This window comes from Myxine glutinosa, chromosome 9, assembly GCF_964187855.1.
Source record: "Myxine glutinosa chromosome 9, kmMyxGlut1.1, whole genome shotgun sequence".
NCBI classification, from domain to species: domain Eukaryota; kingdom Metazoa; phylum Chordata; class Myxini; order Myxiniformes; family Myxinidae; genus Myxine; species Myxine glutinosa.
This window is the reverse complement of record NC_136269.1, coordinates 132057369-132084459: the sequence shown is the minus strand read 5'-3', so window position 1 is coordinate 132084459 and position 27091 is coordinate 132057369. Positions and strand designations below refer to the sequence as shown.

The 27091-nt window shown below is 45.5% G+C and overlaps 1 protein-coding gene and 1 long non-coding RNA gene across 2 annotated transcripts; both read right to left on the bottom strand.

Annotated features, from left to right (window-relative positions):
• Positions 1 to 4469: 4469 nt before the first annotated feature.
• Positions 4470 to 9118, bottom strand: LOC137434916 (uncharacterized). The gene is made up of 2 exons (XR_010985968.2): positions 8890 to 9118; positions 4470 to 4785 (listed from the first exon to the last, which is right to left on the bottom strand). It is a non-coding gene; the product is annotated as an uncharacterized LOC137434916 (long non-coding RNA).
• Positions 9119 to 10670: 1552 nt separating this feature from the next.
• Positions 10671 to 25108, bottom strand: DMAC2 (distal membrane arm assembly component 2). The gene is made up of 6 exons (XM_068128136.2): positions 24994 to 25108; positions 20809 to 20978; positions 16484 to 16564; positions 13966 to 14105; positions 13400 to 13562; positions 10671 to 11284 (listed from the first exon to the last, which is right to left on the bottom strand). Exons 1-6 carry the CDS (start codon positions 25033 to 25035, stop codon positions 11167 to 11169), a joined length of 714 nt encoding a protein of 237 aa, XP_067984237.1. The 5' UTR covers positions 25036 to 25108; the 3' UTR covers positions 10671 to 11166.
• Between the last annotated feature and the right edge of the window lie 1983 nt (positions 25109 to 27091).

The following is a 27091-nucleotide window of genomic DNA, read 5'->3' as shown; positions in this document are numbered from 1 at the left end:
CCTGCGTCAACGTAGGATTTTGTGGCCATCGTAGGTTGGAAAATCATCTTTTGAAATGTTCAAAAGATGGTCTACGATGGTCCACGATCCTACAATCGTAGACCATCGTACGACAAGTACGATATCGTACGACAATCCTGCGAGGACGCAGGATCATCCTGCGTCCTCGTAGCTACTTTGGGGGTATATAAACCCCAGCCATCAGCCATCACTTCATCATCATCAGTTCAGGCCGACTTGTTCAGAGTGATCGTGGGCCATCCTAGGTTTGAGCCATCGTAGCCCATTGTATACCAACGCAGGCTCTATGGGACCATGGCTAAAAAGGTGCCAATAATATTGTCCGGGTCCTTTTAGGATTTCTTTGTGGAATAAGCGAAGATTTAGTATTTTTTTCTGCTTTTTTGTTTTGTTCCACTGCAAACAAAATAAATACATATGTGCATACCAAAATATTTTTTTAATTTCAACAATTTTCTGGAAGAAATGGTGCATTATTTGAAAAAAATTGTAAGGGTGCCAATATTTTAGGCCATGACTGTAAATATATATTCTTCTTAAATTTGACAAACATCTCCCTCATCCCACAGACTTTCTGGAATATGAGGAAGAAGAGTATGTGGTGGAAGCTTCTTAGCAAATCGTACTTCGTGCTGTGATGAATTTTTGGGAATGTTATTCATTCTTGATTCGTTCAACAAATTGTGCAGGATCCTTAGCATCGGCATGGGAAGGGTTTTTTTTTTCAATCAGCAACAGGCAATCAGAAGAGGAACAAGGGGTGGATGTGCTTGAAATGCCATAGTTTGTTCGAGATATGGATCATAAATTAGTGGGACTGGGGAATGGAATTTATTGGGACTGGTGACTGGGAACAGGAATGATTGACAGAAACCAGAATAATATCTGATGCATTTATCTAAATAAAAATGAATATCAATGTTGTTGAGAATCCCTTTCTCTCAACAGGCCTTTCCAAGTGCATGTTTTTTGTTTTTTTCCCCAAATTCGAGGCTCAATAACTGGAACATAGAAGAGAGCAGAGAATCATGTAACTGGACCAGTCGTTGTAAGGCTGGACGGCATCAGCGTGTGTGTCCCAAAAACCTGCTTTGCACATCTCTGTGCCCTTTTCCCTATCCTTTGCGCTCGGTCATCTTCTAACATCACTGTCTTGCATTATCATGTGAACGATCATGCAAATTTACAGCCGTGCTTGAAAATGAAAACCACAGTACACCATCTCCAAATAAACAGGAGAAATCATAGGAAGACATTGGTGTTTATTTCAACCTTGGATGTGTTCATCCAGGAATCCAATTCAAACTGACATTCAGATGACACCACGTTGACCACAAATCCCAACATTGCAAAAGAGCGTATGGAGGTCCTCAATGCCAAACAGGAAATTAGAGCTGTCTCCCTTGACATATCACGTGCCTTCGATACGGTCTGGCACCCCGCTCTGCTCACCAAACTCTCCTCCTTTGGTATCCATGGAAATCTCCACGCATGGCTGGCGGACTTCCTCTCGAGTCGTAGTCAACGTGTGGCCCTGAATGGGTTTCTCTCATCTCCTCTTCCTGTTCAGGCTGGAGTTCCCCAAGGCAGTATTCTGGGCCCTGTGCTTTTTCTGGTCTTCATCAATGATCTCTCTGACTCTCTTGAAAATCCTCTCTATCTCTTTGCTGATGACTCTACTCTCTGCCGCTCAATTCCTCATCCCTCAGATCGGCAGTCTGCAGCCTCCTCACTCTCTGCAGACCTGGACAAAATCACAGACTGGGCAAACAAGTGGAACATGTCTTTAAATGACTCCACGCATGGCTGGCGGACCAGGTCACTCTACTCTGGACATGCTGCTTCTGCTGTCTCAACAATGGATGGAGGTCCTCAATGCCAAACAGGAAATTAGAGCTGTCTCCCTCGACATATCACGTGCCTTCGACACGGTCTGGCACCCCGCTCTGCTCACCAAACTCTCCTCCTTTGGTATCCATGGAAATCTCCACGCATGGCTGGCGGACTTCCTCTCTAGTCGTCGTCAACGTGTGGCCCTGAATGGGTTTCTCTCATCTCCTCTTCCTGTTCAGGCTGGAGTTCCCCAAGGCAGTGTTCTGGGCCCCGTGCTTTTTCTGGTCTTCATCAATGATCTCTCTGACTCTCTCGAAAATCCTCTCTATCTCTTTGCTGATGACTCCACTCTCTGCCGCTCCATTCCTCTTCCCTCAGATCGGCAGTCTGCTGCCTCCTCACTCTCTGAAGACCTGGACAAAATCACAGACTGGTCAAACAAGTGGAACATGTCTTTCAATCCTGACAAATCTCACACTCTTACTATGTCTCTCCGAAAAGATCGACTGGACAACCCTCCCATCTACTTTCTCAACAATCCTCTCCAAGAAGTTCTGTCGCTCAAGATTTTGGGTCTCACTATCTGCCATGATCTTTCTTGGGAAAACCACATTTCCAAGCTGGCCTCCAAAGCCAGTCGCCGACTGGGCATCCTCCGTCGTGCGAAGTCCTTCCTCGGCACACCTGAGCTCCTCACCACATACAAGGCTTTCATCCGCAGCTCAATGGAATACTGTTCTCCCCTATGGGCCGGTGCTCCTGCCTCACACCTAGCTCGGCTTCACGCTGTTGAAACCAAAGCTTTCAGAATTATTGGAATCTCCCGCGATGAAGCTATCTCTGAGGGCCTTTCACTCACTCACCGCAGGCAGGTAGGTGGTCTTTCTGTCTTCTACCGACTCCTCTCCGGCCTTGCACCCCCAGCTCTCTCTGTGCTCTGTCCCCCAAATATTCCTACAGGTCGCACAAGATCTGCCAGCAACCCTCTGATGGTTAAACTGCCGAAATCTCGGCTCTCCGCTCACCTTCACTCTTTCATTCCTCTTTTCTCCCGCCTCTGGAACAAACTCCCTCACTCCCTTCAATCCCACTCCTCTCTCCAGGTCTTTAAAACAGCTGTTCACCACCATCTCTTATCTTCCCCCATCCAAAACCTTGATCTTTTCTACCCCCGCTAATTCACCCCAGATCCACCTTGTTTGAAATTCCAACTTCTTTCCTGGAAGTCCTGGCAGTGTCCATATGTTTTATACCTCTCCCACTGCCCCCTTCCCACGCCCCCCCCCCCCCAAAGCCCTCGCCCTCTCTCAGATCTCTCGATGTCTCCATGTCTCTCGGTCCCTGCTCTCAAATGTTGTGTTTGTGTCCTTCCCCCTCTCTCCCCATCTTGTCTACCGCTCCCTATGTTATATGTTTTATGTGTCGGTTTGTCTTTCTGTGTGTTCATGTGATTAATGTTCGCTCTTTCACGAGCCTCGATATTGTATACAAAAAAAAAAAAAAAAAAAAAAAAAAAAAAAAATCCTGACAAATCTCACACTCTTACGATGTCTCTCCGAAAAGACCGACTGGACAACCCTCCCATCCACTTTCTGAATAATCCTCTCCAAGAAGTTCTGTCACTCAAGCTTTTGGGTCTCACTATCTGCCATGATCTTTCCTGGGAAAACCACATTTCAAATCTGGCCTCCAAAGCCAGTCGCCGACTGGGCATCCTCCGTCGTGCGAAGTCCTTCCTTGGCACACCTCGGCTCCTCACCACATACAAGGCTTTCATCCGCAGCTCTATGGAATACTGCTCTCCCCTCTGGGCTGGTGCCCCTGCCTCACACCTAGCTCGTCTTCACGCTGTTGAAACCAAAGCGTTTAGAATCATTGGAATCTCCCGCGATTAAGCTAACTCCAAAGGCCTTTCACGTACTCACCACAGGCAGGTTGGTGGTCTTCCCGTCTTCTACCGACTCCTCTCTGGCCTTGCCCCCCCAGCTCTCTCTGGGCTCTGTCCCCCAAATATTCCTACAGGTCACACAAGATCTGCCTGCAACCCTCTTATGGTTAAACTGCCAAAATCAAGACTCCATCTCACCTTCACTCCTCTTTTCTCCCACCTCTGGAACAAACTCCCTCACTCTCTTCAATCCCACTCCACCCTCCAGGTCTTTAAAACAGCTGTTCACCACCATCTCTTATCTTCCCCCATCCAAAACCTTGATCTTTTCTACCCCCGCTAATTTCACCCCAAATCCACTTTTTTGAAATACTAACTTCTGTCCTGGAAGTCCTTGGTGTCTTTGTGTTTTATACTTCTCCCCACCCCCCCCCCCTTCCCACGCCTCCTCCCCCCAAGCCCTCTCCCTCCCACACATCTCCCTGCTCTCAAATGTTATGTTTGTGTGCTTCCCCTTCTCTCCCCATCTTGTCTTCCGCTCCCTCTTTTTATATATTTTGTTTGTCTGGTTGATTTGTTTGTGAAATAAATGTTAGCTCTTTCACGAGCCTCGATTAAGTATACAAAAAAGAAAAAAAAAAAAAAAAAAGCATAATGATGATAAACGCTCAGAAACTGGAGAGGCAGGAGTGCCAGGATTTTTTTAGCACACCACAAAACACCAGAAGCCATTGTATCAACTTTATTCCATGAGCAATCTAGAACGTTATATCAACACAAACACAACATTCATAAGGGAAGACTTTCCAGAAAAAAAGGACAAGGGGGATGAGGTGGAGAGAAAGAAGAATACATCGCCCATGTTGTCAGTCTCTTGAAAAGCACTTCAAAGATCTTGACAGAAACAATTCCAGATTGTAAATGATGGACGGCTGAAGTCAGATGCTCATTCAATCACCCCGATAAGTTTTGATGTGGCTCATGATCCAACAGCTGGGTACCAAAAGCACGGTAAAGAAAGTTCCAAAAGCCACAGCAGATTCCTGCCACAATCAAGGGAAGATAAAGACAAGAATAGGGAGGACGTGGGAAACAGCGAGTCGTAAGCTACAGCAAGGCGTACGCCACATTTGGGAGACAACATGCTTACACCTTAAACAACAAATGTTTCATGCTTTCCAGCAAACTCTAGAAACTTCAAGCAGCTGCTATTGATAAAGAATTCCATAAATGTTCAACACATTTTAATTATCAAATCGATCATATCAATCCACTCGCTAGGTTTATATAACAAATACTGTATTAGCAAGCCGAATTTAAACCAGACTAGGTGGTGCAAATGTTCGAGAGTTTGCTCTGAGTACGAGGTCGGCAGTTCAAACGCGATCTCCCAGTGGGTAAGGAAGGAGAGGATGGGGGAGGATGGTGGAGCGGGTAATGAGGCAACGGCGGAGCGGGTAATGAGGAGGAGAGGCAGAGTGGGTAATGAGGGGAGGTGAGGCGAGTAATGAGAGGGAGGTGCGGCAAGTAAGGAGGAAGAGGTGCGGCGAGTAAGGAGGGGTAGGTGGAACGAGTAAGGACGGGGCGGTGGAGCGGGTAATGAGGGGAGGTGAGGCGAGTAATGAGGGAGGTGCCGCGAGTAAGGAGGAGGTGGTGCCGCGAGTAAGGAGGTGGTGCCGCGAGTAAGGAGGTGGTGGTGCCGCGAGTAAGGAGGAGGTGGTGCCGCGAGTAAGGAGGAGGTGGTGCCGCGAGTAAGGAGGAGGTGGTGCCGCGAGTAAGGAGGTGGTGGTGCCGCGAGTAAGGAGGTGGTGGTGCCGCGAGTAAGGAGGAGGTGGTGCCGCGAGTAAGGAGGTGGTGCCGCGAGTAAGGAGGAGGTGGTGCCGCGAGTAAGGAGGAGGTGGTGCCGCGAGTAAGGAGGAGGTGGTGCCGCGAGTAAGGAGGAGGTGGTGCCGCGAGTAAGGAGGAGGTGGCACCGCGAGTAAGGAGGAGGTGGCGCCGCGAGTAAGGAGGAGGAGGCGCCGCGAGTAAGGAGGAGGTGCCGCGAGTAAGGAGGAGGTGCCGCGAGTAAGGAGGAGGTGCCGCGAGTAAGGAGGTTCCGCGAGTAAGGAGGTGCCGCGAGTAAGGAGGTGCCGCGAGTAAGGAGGTGCCGCGAGTAAGGAGGTGCCGCGAGTAAGGAGGTGCCGCGAGTAAGGAGGTGCCGCGAGTAAGGAGGTGCCGCGAGTAAGGAGAAGGTGCCGTGAGTAAGGAGGTGCGGCGAGTAAGGAAGAGGTGCGGCGAGTAAGGAAGAGGTGCGGCGAGTAAGGAGGGCAAAATGTGGAGCGAGTAATGAGGGGAGGCGGAGCGAGTAAGGAGGGGAGGCGGAGCGAGTAAGGAGGGGAGGCGGAGCGAGTAAGGAGGGGAGGCGGAGCGAGTAAGGAGGGGAGGCGGAGCGAGTAAGGAGGGGAGGCGGAGCGAGCAAGGAGGGGAGGCGGAGCGAGTAAGGAGGGGGAGGCGGAGCGAGTAAGGAGGGGAGGCGGAGCGAGTAAGGAGGGGAGGCGGAGCGAGTAAGGAGGGGAGGCGGAGCGAGTAAGGAGGGGAGGCGGAGCGAGTAAGGAGGGGAGGCGGAGCGAGTAAGGAGGGGAGGCGGAGCGAGTAAGGAGGGGCAGGCAGAGCGAGTAAGGAGGGGCAGGCAGAGCGAGTAAGGAGGAGGAGGCAGAGAGTAAGGAGGGGGAGGTGGAGAGAGTAAGGAGGGGGAGGTGGAGAGAGTAGGGAGGAGAGGTGGAGCGAGTAAGGGGGGGAGGTGGAGCGAGTAAGGGGGGGAGGTGGAGCGAGTAATGGGGGGGATGTGGAGCGAGTAAGGAGGGGAGGTGGAGCACGTTGGGAGGGGATGTGGAGCGAGTAAGGAGGGGGAGGTGGAGCGAGTAAGGAGGGGAGGTGGAGCGAGTAAGGAGGGGGAGGTGGAGCTAGTAAGGAGGGGGAGGTGGAGCGAGTAAGGAGGGGGAGGTGGAGCGAGTAAGGAGGGGAGGTGGAGCGAGTAAGGAGGGGAGGTGGAGCGAGTAAGGAGGGGGAGGTGGAGCGAGTAAGGAGGGGGAGGTGGAGCGGGTACCAATATTATATTCTATCAATATATAATACAGACTTGGCATTTAATATGGAATATTTTTTTTGTGGGGGTGAACGTACTTTTCAAGATGTCTTAGAACCAAAAGTTCATTGGAATTATGTTGAAATTATTCTAGATTTTGTTAATGTGACCTTTAAAAGAAACAAAAACCACATTTGACATTTCAAAACAAATAAATTGATCCTGGAAAGTGATGTAAACTGATATCGAACTCAATTCATGGACAGTGCTGTGTTAAACTTCTGTACGTTTTCCAGAAGTATCTCTTTATTTTGCACATTAGCCAAAATTTTTTTTAACAAAAACAAAAGTTAAATTACGACTGGGATTACGGACAGTAAAATTACAGTTCAGTACTTCGTGTAACCCCCACGAGCATTCGGGAGAGCACGTACACGTTGAGGCATGCTGTTCACGAGATTTGCTAAGGTTTGGACAGGAATCGCTTGCCATGCAGTGACAATAGCCTGCTGCAATTCACGCACAGAGGTCGGCTGCTGGTCCTAGTGGTCGATTTGATGCGTTAATTCTGCCCACAAGTTCTCGATCGGATTCATATCCGGGGACATGGCAGGCCACTCCATATGCTCTACACCACGGTCAGCAAGAAAGGGTTGGATCATGCAAGCACGATGAGGCCGTGCATTGTCATCTTGGAAGACAAAGTTTCCTCGAAAGGCTACACGAGCAAATGGAAGCAATGTTTCTTCCAGAATGGCTCTGTACTTGAACTGGTTCAGGTTTCCATTCAGAACAACCAGGTCAGTTTTGCCCCCTGCATGAAAAGCAGCCCAAACGGTCACCCCACCACCTCCAACTTGGACTCTTGGCACTATACAATCTTTGTTGTCGGCTTCATGCACTTGTCTGCACACTCGGCCGCGGCCATCTTGACGATAGACCAGAAATTTAGACTTATCACTGAAGATCACATGATTCCAGTGTCCTGGCTGACATTGACGGTGCTCTCTGGCCCACTGCAATCGGTGCTGGCGGTGTTGTCTGGTCAGGCGTGGCTTTCTCAGGGGACGCCTGGCACGATAGCTTGCTTGAACCAGTCGTTGGTTGACTAGCCTTCTGGATACAGGCACATTTGTCAGTTGCTGCCACTCAGCCCTAAGCCGATTAGCTGACTTGGTACGGCCATTGCGGACTAACCGGTGCAGCTGGCGATCATACCTCCTTGTGGTTCTGCGGGGACGTCCTGGCCTCGGTATTGGAGTAGGGACACCCCTCTGAGCATTTCGTTTCAGGATCTTTGACACCTGACCTTGAGTGATGCCATAGTGCCGAGCAATAGCACGCTGTTTCATGCCGTAATTTCGTAAAGCCACCACTCCATGACAAAAAGCATTGTCGAGTTGACGGACCATCTCCAGAGGAAGCGGTAATAACTTTTGGAGACGTGCAGCAGTTGTTTTCCACTAATACAGAACGCAACAACCCTTGTATACCCGACTGTGAAGCCAATCATCAAATGCACCTGTCCGTACATTTTGCCATGCCACCTGTGATATAATCCTATTGTTGACTTCTTGCTGCGACAGACAATCAGTGACATGGTTCTTTTAACAAATAAATCACCAAAGTGTAAAAGAAACACACAAGATTGATATACTGAGTTAAGAAAGTAAACCCAAGTCAAGAAAAAAAAAAATTCCATATTAAATGCCAAGTCTGTATATGATACTTTGAACTTAAAACAATATAAACTATGATAATAATGATAAACATCCCTACCGATAAGTTGAAGGTCAAACAAAGACTGGATGTAGTGATCGTGAATGTCCATGGAAATCATGTCAATGTTTGCCGCATTATTATAGAATATGGAAAAGGAAAAACAATTCCCTTGGAATCTCCTCTTTACTCCTTACGCGAAGAGGTTAATCGGAATTTTCAAACAAAACGGATTTTTCAGACTATCGATTGTGATTGTTTATCTAAAATCGTAAAGGAACCAAATCAACCCGAACCCTCCGACTCGCCTATGGCAATGGCCTAATGGAGGCAAAACGCCGCGACCTTGACAGACTTCACTTACCAGGGCAGTAACCTCGTTGTTTGGCGGCCACGGCGACTGATGCAAAGCACGGGAAGTACGCGGCACGGCATTCAAAACGCCTCTCCGCAGCGCAGGTTGGAGGAACGCGAACATTCTGGGAAGAACTCGGTGAGAAGCGAAGAGACTTAACGTTTGTGCAAAAACTACTTCCGGCTCCTACCCTGTTTTTTTACACTTCGCTAATACGAGCGCTCTGATTGGCTACAATTCTTCAGTGAACTAAATTGCTATTGGTTGGGAATGTTTAACTAATTTCAATCCTTCAGTCGTTCGAGTTCGATGGTTAAATCTGTCGTTCGTTCTTCTTATTTTTGCACTCGTTCATTTTTCCACAGCACTTAACCAAACTATCAATGTTACGGATACAAAGGTATGGAAGAAATGTGATCGGTAATGGTGGTAGCATATGCTATTTGATTAATCAGCCAATCAGTGTAGAGCTTTCCATCCATTTTGTGTAGACGTCACTGATTCCTGCAATTGAAGAAAAACTTTCATTGAATAATTCTCACCGTGTTCCAGTGGAGTTCACGTACGTTATGAGGGAGGATGGGAGTGGTAAAATGGTGGACATGCGGCGTCAAGCTGCCAAACGGAAGAGCTATCTAGATATTATGGTCGAGATCAGTGTTTTCCTCTATTGTATTTCCAAGTTGTTTACGGGACTTTCGAAATAATGTATGAACGTAAACATGGCATCCCGCGCATGCGCGGTATGTGCGTGTTCAGTGACGCACTTCCGCTAGACGAGGCACTTTTAACCTTCTGTTGATATAAAATAAGTGAAATGTGTAAGTCAAATGGTCTTTAAAAAACATGTTTCAGTATTTAAACGAGAGTTGCAATTTTAAATTTATTTATTTATTTATTTAAAATATATATGTATATGCCCCTGCAGTCGTGAATGAATGGAAGTTGTTAAAATATATACCGTATATATATTTTTATATTTTTTTCTTTTCAAAAATGTTTAATTTTTTTATTTAAAATTTAAACCGTAATTATTGTGTTCCTGGAAGCAAATTCATGCCGCTTCACCTGAGTTTGGACAATCTGCCTGAGAGATCATCTGGGACAAACAGCACAAACATATTGTGCAGATGAAGATGGGGGTTGCTTGGTTTAAACAAAACATTTCACATGGAAAAAGCAACATGAACTTGAGTTGCATCGACTCGATTCGAAGTCCCATTGAGCGAGCTATGACATCAAACTGGAAAGTAGACTTTGATGCAAATCCATTGATGGATACGCCTCCGCCAAAGTTAGATGTCAAGCCACTGATGCGTTTGATTTCAATCAAAGGTCACATGAGCACGCATTAGAGACAAATACAAATAAGTGGAAAAAAGAAAACATCAGATGCTTATAACTCGAGTTATGGTCTGCAAAATGATTTTCAAAGAGCACGTGACCTTTGAACCCAAAATTGACAAAAGAGTAACACGCAATGTGTGACAATCACTTCAGTGATTCACAAGTTATTGCAGTAGCAACAATGATCAATTCAAGGGCACGTGACATTACAACTTTGACCTTAAAATAGAATCGGTTCATATTTGTATTGCAGTCCATACTCATGGCAAGTTTGGTTGAAATCCCTTCGGTGGTTCACAAGTTACCGTGGCAGCAAATAAGCCGATAACAGACGGCCGGAAAACCCAAAGACATAATCCCTCTGGCCTTCGGCTGTGCAGGCATAAAAAATATCTCAGGTACTTTATGCTACAGATTCATTGTGCACAAAAATCCAGAGTAAATTATGATTCAAAACTTTGATTTTATTTGTTTGCTTTTTTGACATTTTGCCATAAAATCAATCTTCGTCTGCGTAATAAAACACACGCAAAACCTCGTTAAACGACGGGCGCATTATCAGTCGAGGTCTTCAACCTGTGTTCTCCTTCGGCTCCCGTCAACGTGATGCAATAAGATTTGGGGGGGGCCATGTTCCAGCACGACTCCAACTACAACTCCTCTCTTGCTCCCTCAGTCCCCCTCTCCTCTCCCACTCCCTTCACTCACGAACATGCAAAGTTCATTGGCAATGAATTCTCATATATTACATTACCCGCCAGCAATAATCCATGTTACGGACCCAAAAACATCATCACACGCAATGTGCGACAAATTCAGCCAATGATGCACTCGCGTCAAAAGAGCAACAAAAACAAAAAATAAAAGTAATAACTTTGTCCTAACTGCGCTAAACAGTTGTTAAAATAATTGTTATTTGCAGCAATGTCTCGATCGATGTCATGCACAGTCTTCAATGATGACCGTTGTATCAGGTAATGCGTCTTCCATTAGGACTTTGATCAGGGACTTGTTAATAATCAAAGGCAGGCCGGTAATGTCGAGGCGCCTCAGCTTCCTGGAAATGCAGCACAACAGCAAATTCCTCCATCATATGCCAAGTTAAACTAAACAGTAGAATACCGATATCAAACCAAACTTATTCAATGGGGCAAACATTGAGGGAATGAAGGAACAGGAAGAAGAGAGGAAACACTGAAACTACTAAGCAAGGTTGATGGGAGTAAATAAAGATCATAGGCAGAAGATGAGGGATGACGCAAAATGGCGTCATCCTTCCTCTGCTTACTTGAAGCCCTGGAGGGAAGAGTGAGACACAACTGCCTCTGCAAGGTGGACCCATAGATGGGAAAAGCAAGGAATAAAAGTTGAGGTGTGCAGGCAGCCACCTGGATTTGGGGATTTTAACTAGAAAAACGTGTGCATCCTGGAGTAGATAGGGTCGGGGGACTGGGTGAGCAGGGGGGGCAACATCGGAGAATAGACGGAAGAAAACAGAGACCAACGACCTACCTGCTATGAGAATGACTTACCTTGTGCTTCGGTCTCATCATGAATGAATGAATGAATGATCGTTTTAAAGGCCATTTTGCCCGCTAGAGCGGGGGTTAGCCTTGCGGGCCCCATGACAATCATGGTTCCCTGTTTGAGGCAATGTTTTTATGGCCGGATGCCCTTCCTGACGCCAACCCTCAGTCGCCTCTTACGATGCGCAGGGATACGGTGTACCTATTCTAAACCGGGGTACACACCAGGATCATTCATCCCAGCAAGCTGGTACTCAATTTGCCGACCTCGGAAGGATGACAGGCTGAGTCAACCCCCCTGGCGTTAATTCAGCGATCGACCGGGATTCGAACCCAGGATCCTAGGATCCCAAGCCGGCACCCTAACCGCTAAGCCAACACCAGGTTGGAAGGTTTCTCATCATGGAAGGTTTCAATACTTTTAAGAGCTTTAGATTCCACAAAATCCAGGAGAGACATATGTCATGCTGGGGTTCCAGCCCATAGTGGAGGGCAGTACTCCACTGAGCTATAGACAAAGGACTTGCAGACTATGTGTAGCTCTAATTTTCAAGTAAAGACTAGGATTGACAGAGGATGCCCAGACTGTGGCTGGCTTGAGGCCAGCTTTTCGATGTGGTTGGGCCAGGAGAGGCCATGGCTGATGGTTAACTGAACCCCTTCAGGTGGATGACCTTGGATATAGGTGGGTTCATTTCACGATCCTTTCAGAGTGATAGGGTGAAACTGTGGTGTTTCACGGATTTAAGAACATGTTCCATTTATGTGACCAGTGTCTAATCATTTTCAGATCAGAAGAGAAAGAGGCAGCTGCTGTCTTCCTAGCAGAGGGATGGGTCTGCAAAAGGGAAGAGAGGATTTTCCAGAGCATTGGAGAGGTAATTAATATGAACGAGAAACAGGACTAGGCCCAACACACTGTCTTGGGGATTTCCACTTTTCACTGGGAGAGGGGAAGAGAGGAAGAGAGGGCTCCATCGACAACAACAAGTTGACTGCACGAGTGGAGGAATTCAGAAATACAGGAATGAAGATGGTCTTCCATACCACAGGCAGAGACCTTGGCAAGCAAAGCAGGATACCAGTCTGTGTCAAATGTCCGAGATATGTCCAGGGAGATGGTTCTAACCTATTGTTTGATATTGAGGGCCACCAACCATTGCTGAGTTTCCTAAGAATTTGTGCTAGGCCGGCGAACTTTACACCAGAAAAACCTGCAGTCGTAACTGCTTCTCGATCTGTACACCAACTTCCGGTTTGCAATGCAAGAAATGTTAGTTAACTTCATGACACATTCACAAGTGGAAGTGCTACAACGGATGTAGAGTGCGAGATAATTGCTGTGATGACACACGGTCACATTCTCAGCCAGGTCTGTGCTGAACCCAAGGTGTGTCGTGGCTGCATTTCGGGTTCTGAAGGTGCTACAAAACCATTTGCATAACGTTCATGGAGTGCACAATCTCAACCAACCGGACATGCCCATTGACAATGAAGACGACAAAGCGTAAAAATTAAACAACTCGATATGCGAGTTCATCCCGCTTTGATGTTCAGACAATACTTGTCTAACATGGTGAATACAAATTAATAACTCGTTTTGCTGGTTTTTACCCAGACGCGCACCAGTAAACGATGGTGCTCACCTCAAGTGGCACAATGCCGGAAGTCCTCTTTCCGTAACGAGTGAGCAGCCAGTTAGGCATAGGTCTTCGAGGGAGTGCCGGTACGCGTGCAGACGTGTGAGGCACCAATCGTCCACATGAGGACAATCCCGCAGAGACATCACCTTTACATTCTGAAGCTCCCCTAGAATAGAGACATGATCATGTTCTTATGACAATGGTTGGAAATAATACTTTTTACGTTTTATGCCTTTTAAAATGAGAGTCATTGAAGTCGTTTCGACATCAATGAAAAAGATACCTCTGCATATCTTACAAACTTTTAAAACTTGGTCATTGATAATGTGTTTGTCTTTGTAAAGAGCGTTACCGATCATTGGTCCATGGGAGTGCAGTGCGATTCAAAATGGGAACCTAAACTTTGAACATCCTTTTTCTCAAAACTTCATTTGTAATGAGTGCCAGTTTTCAAACTTTTAAACTCTTGTTGAAGAATTGCTTCCATTTTCTTCTTCTACCTGTACGTCAGTTAAAGTACTCGGTGTGTACATATATGAAGCCATCAGCGGAAAACAAATTATTTATACCGATCTGTTCAAAGCTCGAGAAATTCACAGCCGTCGTGCTGAGGTCCACCTCCTCAATAGGAACACCGACGTAATTCAGGAAGTCCCAGCTGTGCATGCGGTTCCCATCTGAACGGAACCACTCCGTCTGTTCCTTCAGCCTGCCACACACGTTGCAGCCTTATCCAAATTGACAGGATGAGAGGAAAGCATTTGCAATTCGACACCGATTTCCCAGGAACATTTGTATGTGAAAAAAAATAAAAAATCAGATTGTTATTTCATTACCAAGCGAGACAATTTTACAGTCAAACAATTCTGTGAAGGATGTAAATATTATATTAGGCTACACAGAGTAAACGTTAAATGTCCAGCAGGTGGTATTTTGTTTCCGAGTCCGTTATTCATCTATTCCAGACTTTTCCTCACCACTTCCGGTGCTGGCAGCCTGGGATGGGTTATACAAACATTTGCATGTGCGCTTCCTCTGGTTGGTTCAAACTAGACGTTGCTAGAGTCAACCTCACTAATTGGCAGGTTGCTTCAAACGAAGAGCGAGGTTGGAACACAAGAGAGACTTTAAGAGATGGGCCCGCAACGGCTGAGAGTAGTCACAGGGATTCAGAGAGAGTTGAGTTGTGGCACAGTTGGCGCAGGATGATCAAGACTGAGCAGTCGAAAGGTCGATGCCAGTTTTGCGAGTTGGTTCCTCTCACAGTACCAGGTCGTACTGGCACACACTCAGTCCTGCATGGGGTTTGGAGTGTGGTGGTTTAGGTTTGGTGACATATCCAATTCTCTTCTCAAATCTGCAATTTGTCTGCACAATTTGCACACTGCTGGCACCTTGAAGGTTCTTTCACGTGCATCAAAGGGACCGTATGACCGCTGTGGCAGTTCATGTGTCGATGATTCAAGGCTTCGCAGCATCGACCAAAAGGACCACTCTATGTGTAGCCAATGCCCTGAGGGCTTTTCCGCTGCCCACACTCATCATTCACCACTGATATCCTGCAAACGGCGTCATCCAAAACAGCAAGGTTGTATTTTATAGAGCCCTGCCATAGGTATTGCAAAGTGTCAGCCTCACGAATTAGCTTGTACAATACAATGACATATGGAAAACATCAACTTTACAAGAACTAATCATTCCCGCTCCATAGCCTGGTGTTGGCTTAGCGGTTAGGGTGTCGGCTTGGGATCCTAGGATCCTGAGTTTGAATCCCGGTCGATCGCTGAATTAACGTCAGGGGGGTTGACTCAGTCTGTCATCCTTCCGAGGTCGGCAAATTGAGTACCAGTTCACTGGTAATTGGGGCACTGCATCAGCGGCATAAACGCGCTTCCAGAAAAATGATGCAAACCAGCAGCCACAGGCTGCATACGAAACAGCAACAACGTTCCCGCTCCCTCCCAGAGAATTGGATCACGGATTTCAGAAATTCCGGCGGGATCAGTGGTTAAACCAATTGCACTATTCCACGTGCGCAATGCAAGCCGTCTCCCCACACTCGTGGAGGACGGGTCATATAATACGTGGAGCTGATCCTGGGTACCCCAAGCAGGAATGCTAAATTTAGTGGAGGTCAAACAAGTCGTTTACAATTATATAAGGAACAGAGAGACGTACAGATATTTCCTTATATTTAAAAAAAAAAAAAAAAAAGTTTTTTAAAAGTAGGATAGAATTACAAGTCAGTTAATAAACTTTCGACAATGGAAAGTAACCAAAGTCATTGCACAGAAACTTGAATCCTTCATAACTGTCACAAAAATATTTTGTGAATAAAATGAGCAATAAGAAGGCAGAAAGAGGAAATAGGAAAAAAAAACATCAAGGAAGAAATTAAAATGAAGAGGTGGATATGGTTTGGTTATATATTACACATGGAAATGAACATCACAAAAAGAGCCGTGATGGAAGCCTGTATGTCGAAGGAGGGTTGAATAATCTAGTGGGCCCAAGACCTAGCAAGAGACCACATGGACGAACGATCAGTCAGTGGGCCCAAGACAGACGAAAGTGGTGCGAGTTCCTCAAGAAGTTCCTCGAAACATGATAGGGTCGTAAGCAAATCAACATGGTACGTGGGAGTTAACCCTGGATCCAAAACCCCATCGGTTGACATCCACGGGGAGGAGGAAATGCCCCGCTGAGTGCAGTGAGAAAAGCGGTGCCATTGTTGTGACGTCGTCGCTGGTGCCCAGAGCATCCCGGGACGTGACGGCACTTCCCCCAAGCTCAGTGGCTGTGTTTGTCTCATCAGTATGTCCATATGTGTGTGTTTGTGAGATGTGTGAGCGGCGGCTCCGTCACAAGCTTTAGACCTTGTATTACAAAAAGGAACGAAAAAGAAAAGAAGAACCTATTTTAACTTTAAGGAAAGGTCCAAGTTTGTTACCTGGTGATAGAAATGTGCAGTGACTGCGTTATACAATAAATGTTGTTCATGCAGCACTGGGACGCTGACACAGCACAGGCTCGATGGGCAGGGTATGCCCATCCGTGAAAGACGAAAAGATGCCACGGATTAGATACCTGACTCCTCCTCCACACGTGAGGATGAATAACGCAGATGAAGTATCTGGTCCGTAACGCATCTTTGCCTCCAAATAGAATCTGAAAAAAGAAAAACAAAGCAATTCACTGTCCGTCCATATTTACAAGTTGAAAGACCCTGTATGAGGTCTGGTGGTTGCAGGCGCTGCATTGTGGAATATGGAGACTAAATGTTTTGCCACATTGCAAGTCACAAGCCAAAGTGCACTGTACACTTTATGCATAGCTTTCCATTTCATCATTTTATTGCACGAGACTTTTTATTTGATGTTACAAAAGTATCGATGTTCATGGAATATTAGGACGACAGAGGGCAAAGGATCAACAGGCAAAGTGAAAAATGTGGGACAACGACAAACGGATACACTACAGCAGAATGGGAAGACATTGAAAGGAGGGGAATCAGGAGGATCTCAGCAGGTGGAGTAGGCCAGACCAATCTGCCCGAATAAAATGTCAGACACATTGGTGCCTTTGTGGATCCCTGAAGACCACTAGGAAAACAAACTTTCGAGAATACAAGATCTGAGGAGCCAGGTGGAGCAGATTAAGAATGAGAAGGTTTAGAGGGGAAAAAAACAAAAAAACAGCACCTTTAGAGGCCATTTTTCCCCGCAAAGCGGGGGTTGGCCTTTTTCGGTAACCGTGGTTGTTGTTGTTTGTTTTTTTTGTTTTTTTGTTTGTTTGTTTTTTTGGTCCCCTTTTTGAAGCAATGTTTTACGGCTGGATGCCCTTCCTGACGCCAACCCTTTTTGCCGCCTTTAACGACAAACAGGGAATTACCAGTGAACTGGTACTCAATTAGCCGACCTCGGAAGGATGACAGGCTGAGTCAACCCCCCTGGCGTTAATTCAGCGATCGATCGGGATTCGAACCCAGGATCCTAGGATCCTAAGCCGGCACCCGAGCCGCTAGCCCAACACCAAGTTTGGAGGGAAAGGTGGACACAATCAAGTCAAGCAGAAAGTGGGAACCGTTTGGGGACATATGGGTTGGGGATCTAACAGATTGGATGAGGTGAGAAGTGTCAAACAGTACAAAACAATCAGGAAAGGAGACCAACGAGCCTAAGACACCCTGTGGAAGGAAGAATTGAATTTGGACCAATAACATTCCGACGCAGTAACCTATAAGGACAGATCTGTGAGGTTGGGGCATGAGTCTTTGATGTTAGTGGGTGAGGTGGAAAGCAGGTTGAAAGTTGGATTTAAACATGTTGGCAATTTTGATAATTTGGTCTGAAAATATTGTCAAGTCAGTGGCCGATGAAGACCAGCCTTTGACAGATAGCCGAACGAACGTTGCTTTAACTCCGAGGCATATCACCGAACTTGGCAGGATTATCTTTTCGCGTGTGGGAAAGGCCCGAAGCCTTATCTGATCGGACGGCCGCCACGGGGTTTTTATTCCTCGAACCCACAACCAAATAAACACACACGACAAGGAAAATTCACAATACAAGAATTAAATGCCAAAATAAAGAATTTTATGAAAATAAATGCAATACGATAAAAATGAAAGGTGAGGTAAAACTAATTCCTATATCGAGCGGTCTCCACTCAGACTCACATACAAACAAGGGGAAAACGAAAGTAAAAAATAAATAATGTTTCTGCCACTCGGCTCTTAGCTCTGGTCTCAACGAGGAGCTTGGCGTTCATCGCCTCCAAACCACCGCACGGGAAGCGCACAAACTGGCGCAAAGTTGCGCTCCTCGAGGTCCCAAGGTGAGGTACTTCTCGCGGCTGGTTCTCCTGCGAGTCCCTCTGCCATCCCGGGGAAGCACAACGCGGACCCAGTCCACCACCCATGCCGATTCTGTTCCTTGCGATGCTGAATGCCCCGAACCGCTCTTGCTGTCTTTTTCCACAAGCCCACACGAGCCAAAAATGCGACCGCCAGAGAGCTAAAAATGCTGCGACCGCTCGATTCGCTGCCAGTACCAGAGAGAGCGAGGGAGAGGGAGGAGGGACTCACCCTCCCTTGTCCCTCGCTGACGTCACTCCCTGACCAATCCTGATGTTCCATTACGATTACATCATCCGTTTGCTCCTTAACCAGTCACAAAGCTCAGGGCGTGGTTGCTCTGTTACGAGTCATCAGGGGCGGAGTCTAGCCGCCATTCGGGAATATTCGGCTGGGCGGGGTTTACTTGCCGACCGGCAAATATTCGGGTCTCTGTCAGCATGACGGTGCAATATCCGTTGTTGTAATTGTTGTTACTAGGGCATGCCCGTACTATATATATATCTAAAATTATATCCCCCCCCTCTATTTACATGGAATGGTTTGGTCCATTCGCAAAGCCAAAGGCAAAGCGAACGGCTTGCGAGTACGGTGACAATCCCCCCCCTCTATTTACATCAAATGGTTTGGTCCATTCGCAACGACCACAGAACCCCCCCCCTCTATTTACATGAAATGGTTTGGTCCATTCGCAACGCCAAAGCGAACGGCGAACGGCTAAATCGCCATAGCTCGGTAACTACTTGTCCGATTAATTTCAAACCTTGAAAAGGCACATCCTCGGGTCCCCAGCAATATACCTGGCAAGTTTAAAGTATATCGGACCCGTGGTTGTCGAGAAACAGCGGTCACAGACAAACATACAAACATACAAACAAACATACACACAGAGATTAGTGGAATTATAGATAGATAATGGCGGCCCTTTTTGATGAAATAAAACATAGGGGAAATCACAGGAGAGCAATTACACACTGGGGATTATCCTAAAGCCCTACCTAATTAGCAGAGCTCCACCTCTCAAATGGGGACACATATACGATCTTATTAGTCCCCTACCGGTGTACACCGGAGGGGACTATAGGTTTGCACTCCCTCCCTCCGTCTGTCAGTCCGTCACGCAAAGAACAGTTTTCCGGACTTTTTTTCTAAACGCTTGATGCTAATGATTTCAAACTTGGTACATGGTTTCCTCATGATATGTTACAGATCAAGTTCGAACTTCACGACGTTTCGATCATTTTTGACAAAGTTAGGGCACTCTGAACTTTGGTAATTTCCCCAACAGTTTTCCTGGGCACATGTGTCTGTGGTAGGGAGGTGAGTAATGAAATAAGGAGCAAGGGTAGGATTAAGAGACAGGGCTGGGGGGTGTAAAGCGAAGGAAGAAGCAGTGCACCTTCATTTATGTGAAGACCGTTTCTGCCCCCAGGGTACCTAAGTCGGCAATGCAGCTACAAACGTCGCTGCTGGGATGGGAAGTCGGGTTATTGAAGGCTTTCAAGAAGGCTACAGTGTACCTGCTTGGTAATTAAATGGATAGACCTATTTACTACTCAGGAAGGGAGCGAGCAATGTGCGAGGGTGGGAAAGGGTCAAAGGAAGAAGACATTGAGGGGACCGATAGACAAAAGGTCCACCATAGTTCATGTGAGAAGACAGCACCACCAATCACAAGTCATGAGAACAGAAGAGGAGAGATGCACGTGATGAAGGGAATGAGAGGGCGAGAACATAATGAGCACGGAGGGGGAACGATGAGGTAACATAATGTGAGGCGAGGTGGGGAGAGACAGGAAGATGTCAAGAGAATAAAATTTTAAAATATTTTCTTTCTTCAATAGGTTTGTTGGGAGGGAAAAGAGGAAACAAAGAAAGAAAGGTAAACAAAAACAAAGTACAGGTGGGGAATGAGGGAAAGGAATGAACCACGTGGACAATTAACACCACAGAAACACATGAACATAAAGAAGACTTCAACACAAAGGAGACAATCAAAGAGGTTTGCAATGTTTAAACGAACCGTTTTGGGGCAAAGGCAAAGCTTGGAATGTTGGTTAGCCATCTTTGTTGTTGGCTTTTTTTTGTATACTGAATCGAGGCTCGTGAAAGAGCTAACATTTATTTCACAAACAAATCAAACAGACAAACAAAATATACAAAAAGAGGGAGCGGAAGACAAGATGGGGAGAAGGGGAAGCACACAACCACAACATTTGAGAGCAGGGAGAAGTGTGGGAGGGAGAGGGCTTGGGGGGAGGAGGCGTAGGAAGTTAGGGGGGGGGGAGGGGGGGGGGGTATGTCTCATCTTGGTGTCAATACGTTTGACATAAAACAACATTAAGTTGGCTGTCTCGTCTGCATTTGGGGGTATCCTTCACAAATTTTGTATTCTTCCAGTCTCTTCTCTTAAAATAAAGTCCGCCCATGTGCAAACACCTCAACACCCATGTGCAACCTCGGCAATTGCCAATCAAATCGATCATTGCATCGATACATTAAAATGTTTGTTTTCGTCATCCATCCGTTTGGAACGGTGGGGTTCATGGGGACGTACGAGTTCATAGATTTAGTGCGCCAGCGTTGCAAGAGATTTTCAAATCTTGTAAAGGGTTGTGTATCCCTGAAGTTCTTCTGCAGGAAGTCCAGGAATTTGATTTTCACAGGGGCTGTGGTGGTGCTGCGAGCTCTGCATTCAGCTTTCTTCAAATCACGTTGGAATACAGCCTAATGGGGTAAACAAAAAGAAGAATATCTTAATAAACTGGAAGCATGACAAACTTTCCGGGTCAAATGCACGAAGAAGAGTGATTACAGAGCAGCCCAAATTCAGCTCATACGGATGTCACGCCTCGTGACTGGAACGGCCATAAACTACGATACTTGTACACAGACAGCGCGGTGAGGGAAGAAACAAGCAGACATGGCCCATCGACGAACACAGCTTTTACATCAAAGACATGCGATCAAGAGATTACGAGTAGCGAGCATAGAGCCAATGATTTTCCGTTTCCAAAAAACGCCAAATTCAATTTCACGTTATAAATTCAGCTTTGTGTTATCAATGGAAATAAAGAAAAATGCATTTGTGCATTTGCTTTGGGAAAATTACAATTTTCCTTGTGTCTCGACATCTAAAATCCTCCACGGGATCCCGAGATGGTTCATAATGCCATCAGGGTGGCACAGCATTGCAGGGAAAAGATGAACCGATTAGATTTCAGAATCAAAGGTCAAAGGTCATGTCAGTTAAAACTGTGATACTTGAGAAGAGCTGAAGGGATTTAAGTCAAACTTGGTACAAGTATGTATAATGATGTAATAATGTGGGGGGAAGCATATCGGTCGACGTCGCGACATCGAAGAGTGCCACTCTAGTTTTAAAAGGTTTTTGATAATTATATTTGCCAATCTCATCTGTATTGTATTCTGCTCTTTTCCTCTTCCATCTCCAGGCACTGCATGACGTCATTGCCGGGCACCCGGCGATGACGCGTGCTGAAAGGGAGTACTCAGTTTTCACGATTTACTTTCTTGTTTGTTTGTTTTCTTGTTTGTCTGAAGGTGAATATCGGAAAGACGAAGGTGATGGCAAGTGGTAAAGCATGTGGTGAGGTGGAAAGAACTGGGAAGTGGCCGTGTGCTGTGTGCAGGAAGGGTGTCGGAGTGAACTCCATTCAATGTACAATGTGCGCTAAGTGGGTTCATCAAAAATGTAGTGGTCTGAGAGGGTCATTAACCAGTGTGGCAGCCACATTCAAATGTAAGGTGTGCACAGAGGGAGCTGCAGATGGAGGAAATGTTGAGTTGGATCTTGGAGACGGTGTGAAGCTGGAAGGTGTGAAAACATTTTCCTACTTATGAGACATGCTGAATGGAGAAGGTGGATCAGACTCGGCAACGGTTGCTAGAGTGAGATGTGCATGGAAGAAGTTTCGGGAACCGAGTGGCGTGCTGACGAGGAGGGGAGTGTCGTTGAAGCTGAAGGGAAAGGTGTATGCTGCATGTGTGAGAAGTGTTATGATTTATGGGAGCGAGACATGGGTAATGAATGTAGAGCAGCAACGGAAGCTGGAAAGGGTGGAAATGCGAATGGTTCGGTGGATGTGTGGAGTATCGTTGAGAGAGAGGAAGACAAATGATGAATTGCGAAAGATGATGGGAATAGAGTCTGTGATGGATGCCGTGAAGAGAAACAGGTTGAGATGGTTTGGTCATGTGTTGAGGAAGGATGAAAGTGACTGGTTGAGAAGAGTGATGGAAATGAATGTAGAAGGAAGTAGAGGATGGGGAAGACCGAGAAAGATTTGGCTAAAGATGGTGGAAGAAGAAATGTGGGCAAGGGGGTTAACAAGGGGAGATGCAGAAAATAGGGCAAAATGGAGATTGTCATGGGGACCGCAAGGCTAACCCCCACTCTAGCAGGGAAAATGGCCTTAAAATGCCTGTTGTTGTTGTTTTCTTGTTTGTCCAGGTGATATCTCAGCCATCCTTTGAGTTCGGAAGCTGAAATTTGGGCACAATAGTGAGCAAGTGCTTTGGCAAAAACGGTATTTTTTGATGTTTTTTGATTAATCAATTAATTAATTACTTAATTATTATCGATTAATTCAGTGCTTATTTATTTTCTTTCTCATCTGGGCAATATCTCAGGCACCTTTTGAGTTAGGAAGCTGATATTAGGACATGACAATGACCATGTGATTTGGCTGTAAAGGGTATTTTTGATTTATGGATTAATCAATTAATCAATTAATTATTTAACTAATAAATTAATTACTTAATTTTCAAAAAGTTACAGATTCGGATGAAACGGTGGTGGTTCAGGTATGCCATTAGCCAACTGATTAAGAAATTAATTATTTTACGGTTATTATTTATTTATTTTCATTGTTAATCACTTATTTATTTTCTTTCTCATCTGGGCAACATCTCAGGCGCCTTTTGAGCTAAAAAGCTGATATTCGGACACAACAGTGACCAAGTGATTTGGCTACAAAGGGTATTTTTGATTTATTGATTAATTAATTAATTATTTTTCCGATCACGTAATTATTTAATTATTTTTCAGAAAGTTGCAGATTTGGATAAAACCCTGGTGGTTTAGGTGTGCTATTAGCCAATTGATTCAGAAATTAATTATTTTATGATTATTATTTATTTATTTTAGTTATGCAATTAATCAATCAATCAATTATTGTACACCGTTCCCTCCCATTTCTGTTTCCATGTGCTGCACTGCGGCATTGCCAGGCACCAAAGACGTCCCGGCAATGTCGCGCGCTGGAGGATATGTTATTTATTTATTTATTTGGCATGGGGCGGTGTACTTTGAATGTAGCTCTACTTGTTTATATGCTCGGAGCTGAAAAATAACTGTTAGGAATTATTAAAGGATTTGGACTTCTTTGCATTATGAGAGTTGAACCTTCCAGGTATCGAGAGAGCTTCGATCTGCTTTTGCACGGCTGTTGCTGGGATGAGAAGATTTTTGGCATCAGGTGGAATTATCAAAGCAGTCCAAGAGGTATCGTCCAGCATTAAGGCAGATATCATTTAAGTGCGCAAATAATAGACCTGATCATAAAAAATAATATTGGGGGATGTGAGCCTTGACAGGAAGTGTGCAAAATAAGACACCATTCAGCACACCCATGCACGCATGGACGGAACGTATAAGACAGGTGTGCAACAGACAGCCTTTGGATACTGCTGGAGAATTCAGCAAGCAGGGCTGGATAGTAATCATCGGGTCATGTCAGCATGTATGTGTTTCATCGCCATGATGCATCAGTCCACATACGAGGACACATAATGATAGGATGTGATAGGACACATAATCCATGCAATACAAGGTTATTTACTTAGATTGCGGTTTACGCATTCTTGCCGCCGTACGAGAGGTGGCTCAACCCATAAATCCGCAAAGGGTCATCACAAAGACCTTCGCTTGTCCTTTTGGTTGAACAATGATGTGTGGAAATGATGAGGTCACGAGGTTGGGGTTATGATGGACTGAAACGATCGCTGGATCACATGGACCAAGTTTACACCAAGGTGTTTATGGTCCAAGATGGTCATGTTTGAATGTGGTTTAGGCCAGGAAAATTTTGGATTATCGATGACACAGGTATCATATATAATGCAAACACCTGCTGCAAGCCTTGCAGGACATCCTTAAGTTTGTATTAGTTGGAATGCGATTCCATGTTGAGATGACATGTTAAACAAGAAACGCTTCACCCCAAGTGGGATTGACAGTTGGACAACCTGACAAAAGAACAGCGTGCCCCATGATGCAGCACCATCCTGATTCAACGGTTTTACCACGAAATACTACAACCTGGTCCAAGGTCTTGGAAAAGAATGAACCACCGAAGTACCTACCACTACCAGTCCCCATTAGTACGATGAGTGGGGAGAGGAGGTAGTTGTCGACCTTGAAGCTTCCATAGTTTCCCTCTGGTCTCTTATTTATTTATTTATTTATTTATCTATGTGATTTTTCCCGCCACAAAGCCTACAAAGCCACTCTGCGTTCATATTCATCCACACATATCCTTAATGTACATTGTCTTTTGAAAACGCTACTATGAGTATGATCTCCGGCACGATGCAGAACGCTGGAGTTGGAGTGCAAGGCGATTTGGATGGGCCAAACGGCCATTTCCAGTGACGAACTTCCCATGTATGAAATCCATTAATCAACATCTACGTCAACCCGGGAGACGAAAACACCTACCAGCGCGAGACGGGAAGTTCTTGACAACACGCGCCAAGCCATACCGGATACAGTCCGCAACTCTTCGAGCAGGCGTGCGGAATCTTCTTCCTCTTCCACACTCTCATATTGTTGTTGTTGTTTATTGGTCGTATTAAATTGATGTTTCCTTGTTTTTAGAAAACGATCGTTTTAGACGCTAAACTCCGTAATTCATTTATAAGTATTTTTGTTGTAAAATACCACCCCAAAGGCCCCCATATAATTTTTTTAAGGCGCATCTGTGTAAACTTGTTCGCTTGAAACTTCGTACACTTCTCATGAGGCATTTTGGCAAAATAACAAATGCTGTAAAGAGCTGCCGTGATCGTATCATTATTGAATGACGAACCACGTGGTTTGCTCCGAAAGTGGCAAGCGGCTTGCTTGACATGGCTTAACAAGATGGCGGTCTCTACGGAAATGGTGCCAACGTGCCACTCGAACAAATGCTGTTTGGGTCGTCGTTTTCAGTTTTACTCGATACTTCTTGTGACAACTTCCCCGATCGAATTGCTTGTGTTAGTATGGGTTACAGAGTACTTTATGCGGAGTTTTAAAAAAAGATAAATAAATGGTGAGTCAGAAGGGGGAGTGCCATGCCAAGCTTATGCATACACCTTAATTCCACTGTGCATTTTGGAGTTGCTTCGAAGGGGTTTTGCACGTTTGTAGATTTTAAAGAACGAGCAAGTTGTCCATGCCCGCACAGGATTCTAAACTTGGTTAGGATTGAGGCGGGAAATATACAAACGGCGTCCTCTGTCATTGAGCCGGCGGAGCAACAATTCACGTTTATTGCCACATCTGATGGTGATGCAATTTAAACAAGAAAGCAATCAAAGACTGCAGACCCTCGCCAGGACGTGTTTTCAGTGTTTTTTTTTAAGGTGTGTTAAAACAAATACGGCAGCCGAACCACGTGGCATATGACGTCATCGTAATTTTTTTTTCTCTCCACCAATTTATCCCGAGATGATGCTCAAGAAATTTCATCTTGATCGGATAAAGTTTTGTGCTTGTCGAATTATGACGTCATAATGGAGGCACCTATGACATCATCATTAACATGTTATTCCACATGCAGAGTTCTTTACAATGAGCGATGTCTCAATTTTTTTCTATTCAGCGCTTTCCGAGATATAGAGATAATAGAGGTGCAAAGTTTTTCAAGATGGCGGTCGAACCATGTGACCTATTACGTCATAATTATCATAAACAACTTCTACAGGTGGAGGTGCACCGGTGGTGAAAATTTCCAGAGAAAATCATATTTATTCTGTGCGGACAAACAGAGAAACGGACTCAACTTTGGACAGTATGTTAAGGTGTACGAGTACCCGACTGGAAAGCCGCAATGAGCCGGCGAAGCCAAAGCCTCTTGCCACTATTTTACCCATCACTATGGCATCAGTAGGTTAGGTAGTTGATAGTAGGTAGGTGTAGTAGGTACCGTACCGAGTTCAAAATGACACCTTTTGCATTCTGGATGAGATTAAAATTTATAAACTTTCCTTCTTGATTAATTCGGTGAATTCCGTCTCAACTTCGGATATTTCCGGCCGTGAAAAACTACCCCCGACGGCCGCGAGATTTCTAAAAAATAATTCTTTGTCAATTTGAGAATATTTGACGCCGTTTTCAGCGTCTGAAATGTGGTAAAAAGCTTTTTTGAAATATTTTATCAAATGCTCGAATCTCATTGGTTCCGGTGTTTTGTGACGATTTTCGTTGAAGACAACCAGGGCCCGTGTGGGCCCAGGGAACGAGGTTGGTCTTAAAGTATTTTAATTACAAATTAGAGGTGCATAAGATGGTGAATCAACCAAAGACGGGTGAAACAAACTCCTATTGAACTTTTTCGCAATTGTTTTATGCAAACTTCCGCATCCGGACGATGGCGGCCTCCATTGAGTGATTTGGTTTTTTAAATATTTTTTCAAATGCTCGAATCTCATTGGTTCCGGTGTTTGGTGACGATTTTCGTTGAAGATAACCAGGCCCGTGCGGGCCGAGGTTGGTCTTAAAGTATTTTAATTACAAATTAGAGGTGCATAAGATTGTGAATCAAACAAAGACG

Bases quoted from the DNA above. Each gene is read 5' to 3' on its own strand.
- DMAC2 (XM_068128136.2), bottom strand. From the start codon at position 25,035: ATGGCTTGGCGCGTGTTGTCAAGAACTTCCCGTCTCGCGCTG. The intron at 13,563-13,965 runs GTATAAATAATT...TCTCTATTCTAG, and splicing joins CTCGAGCTTTGAACAGATCG to GGGAGCTTCAGAATGTAAAG. The intron at 11,285-13,399 runs GTGAGCACCATC...CTGCATTTCCAG, and splicing joins CCGGCATTGTGCCACTTGAG to GAAGCTGAGGCGCCTCGACA.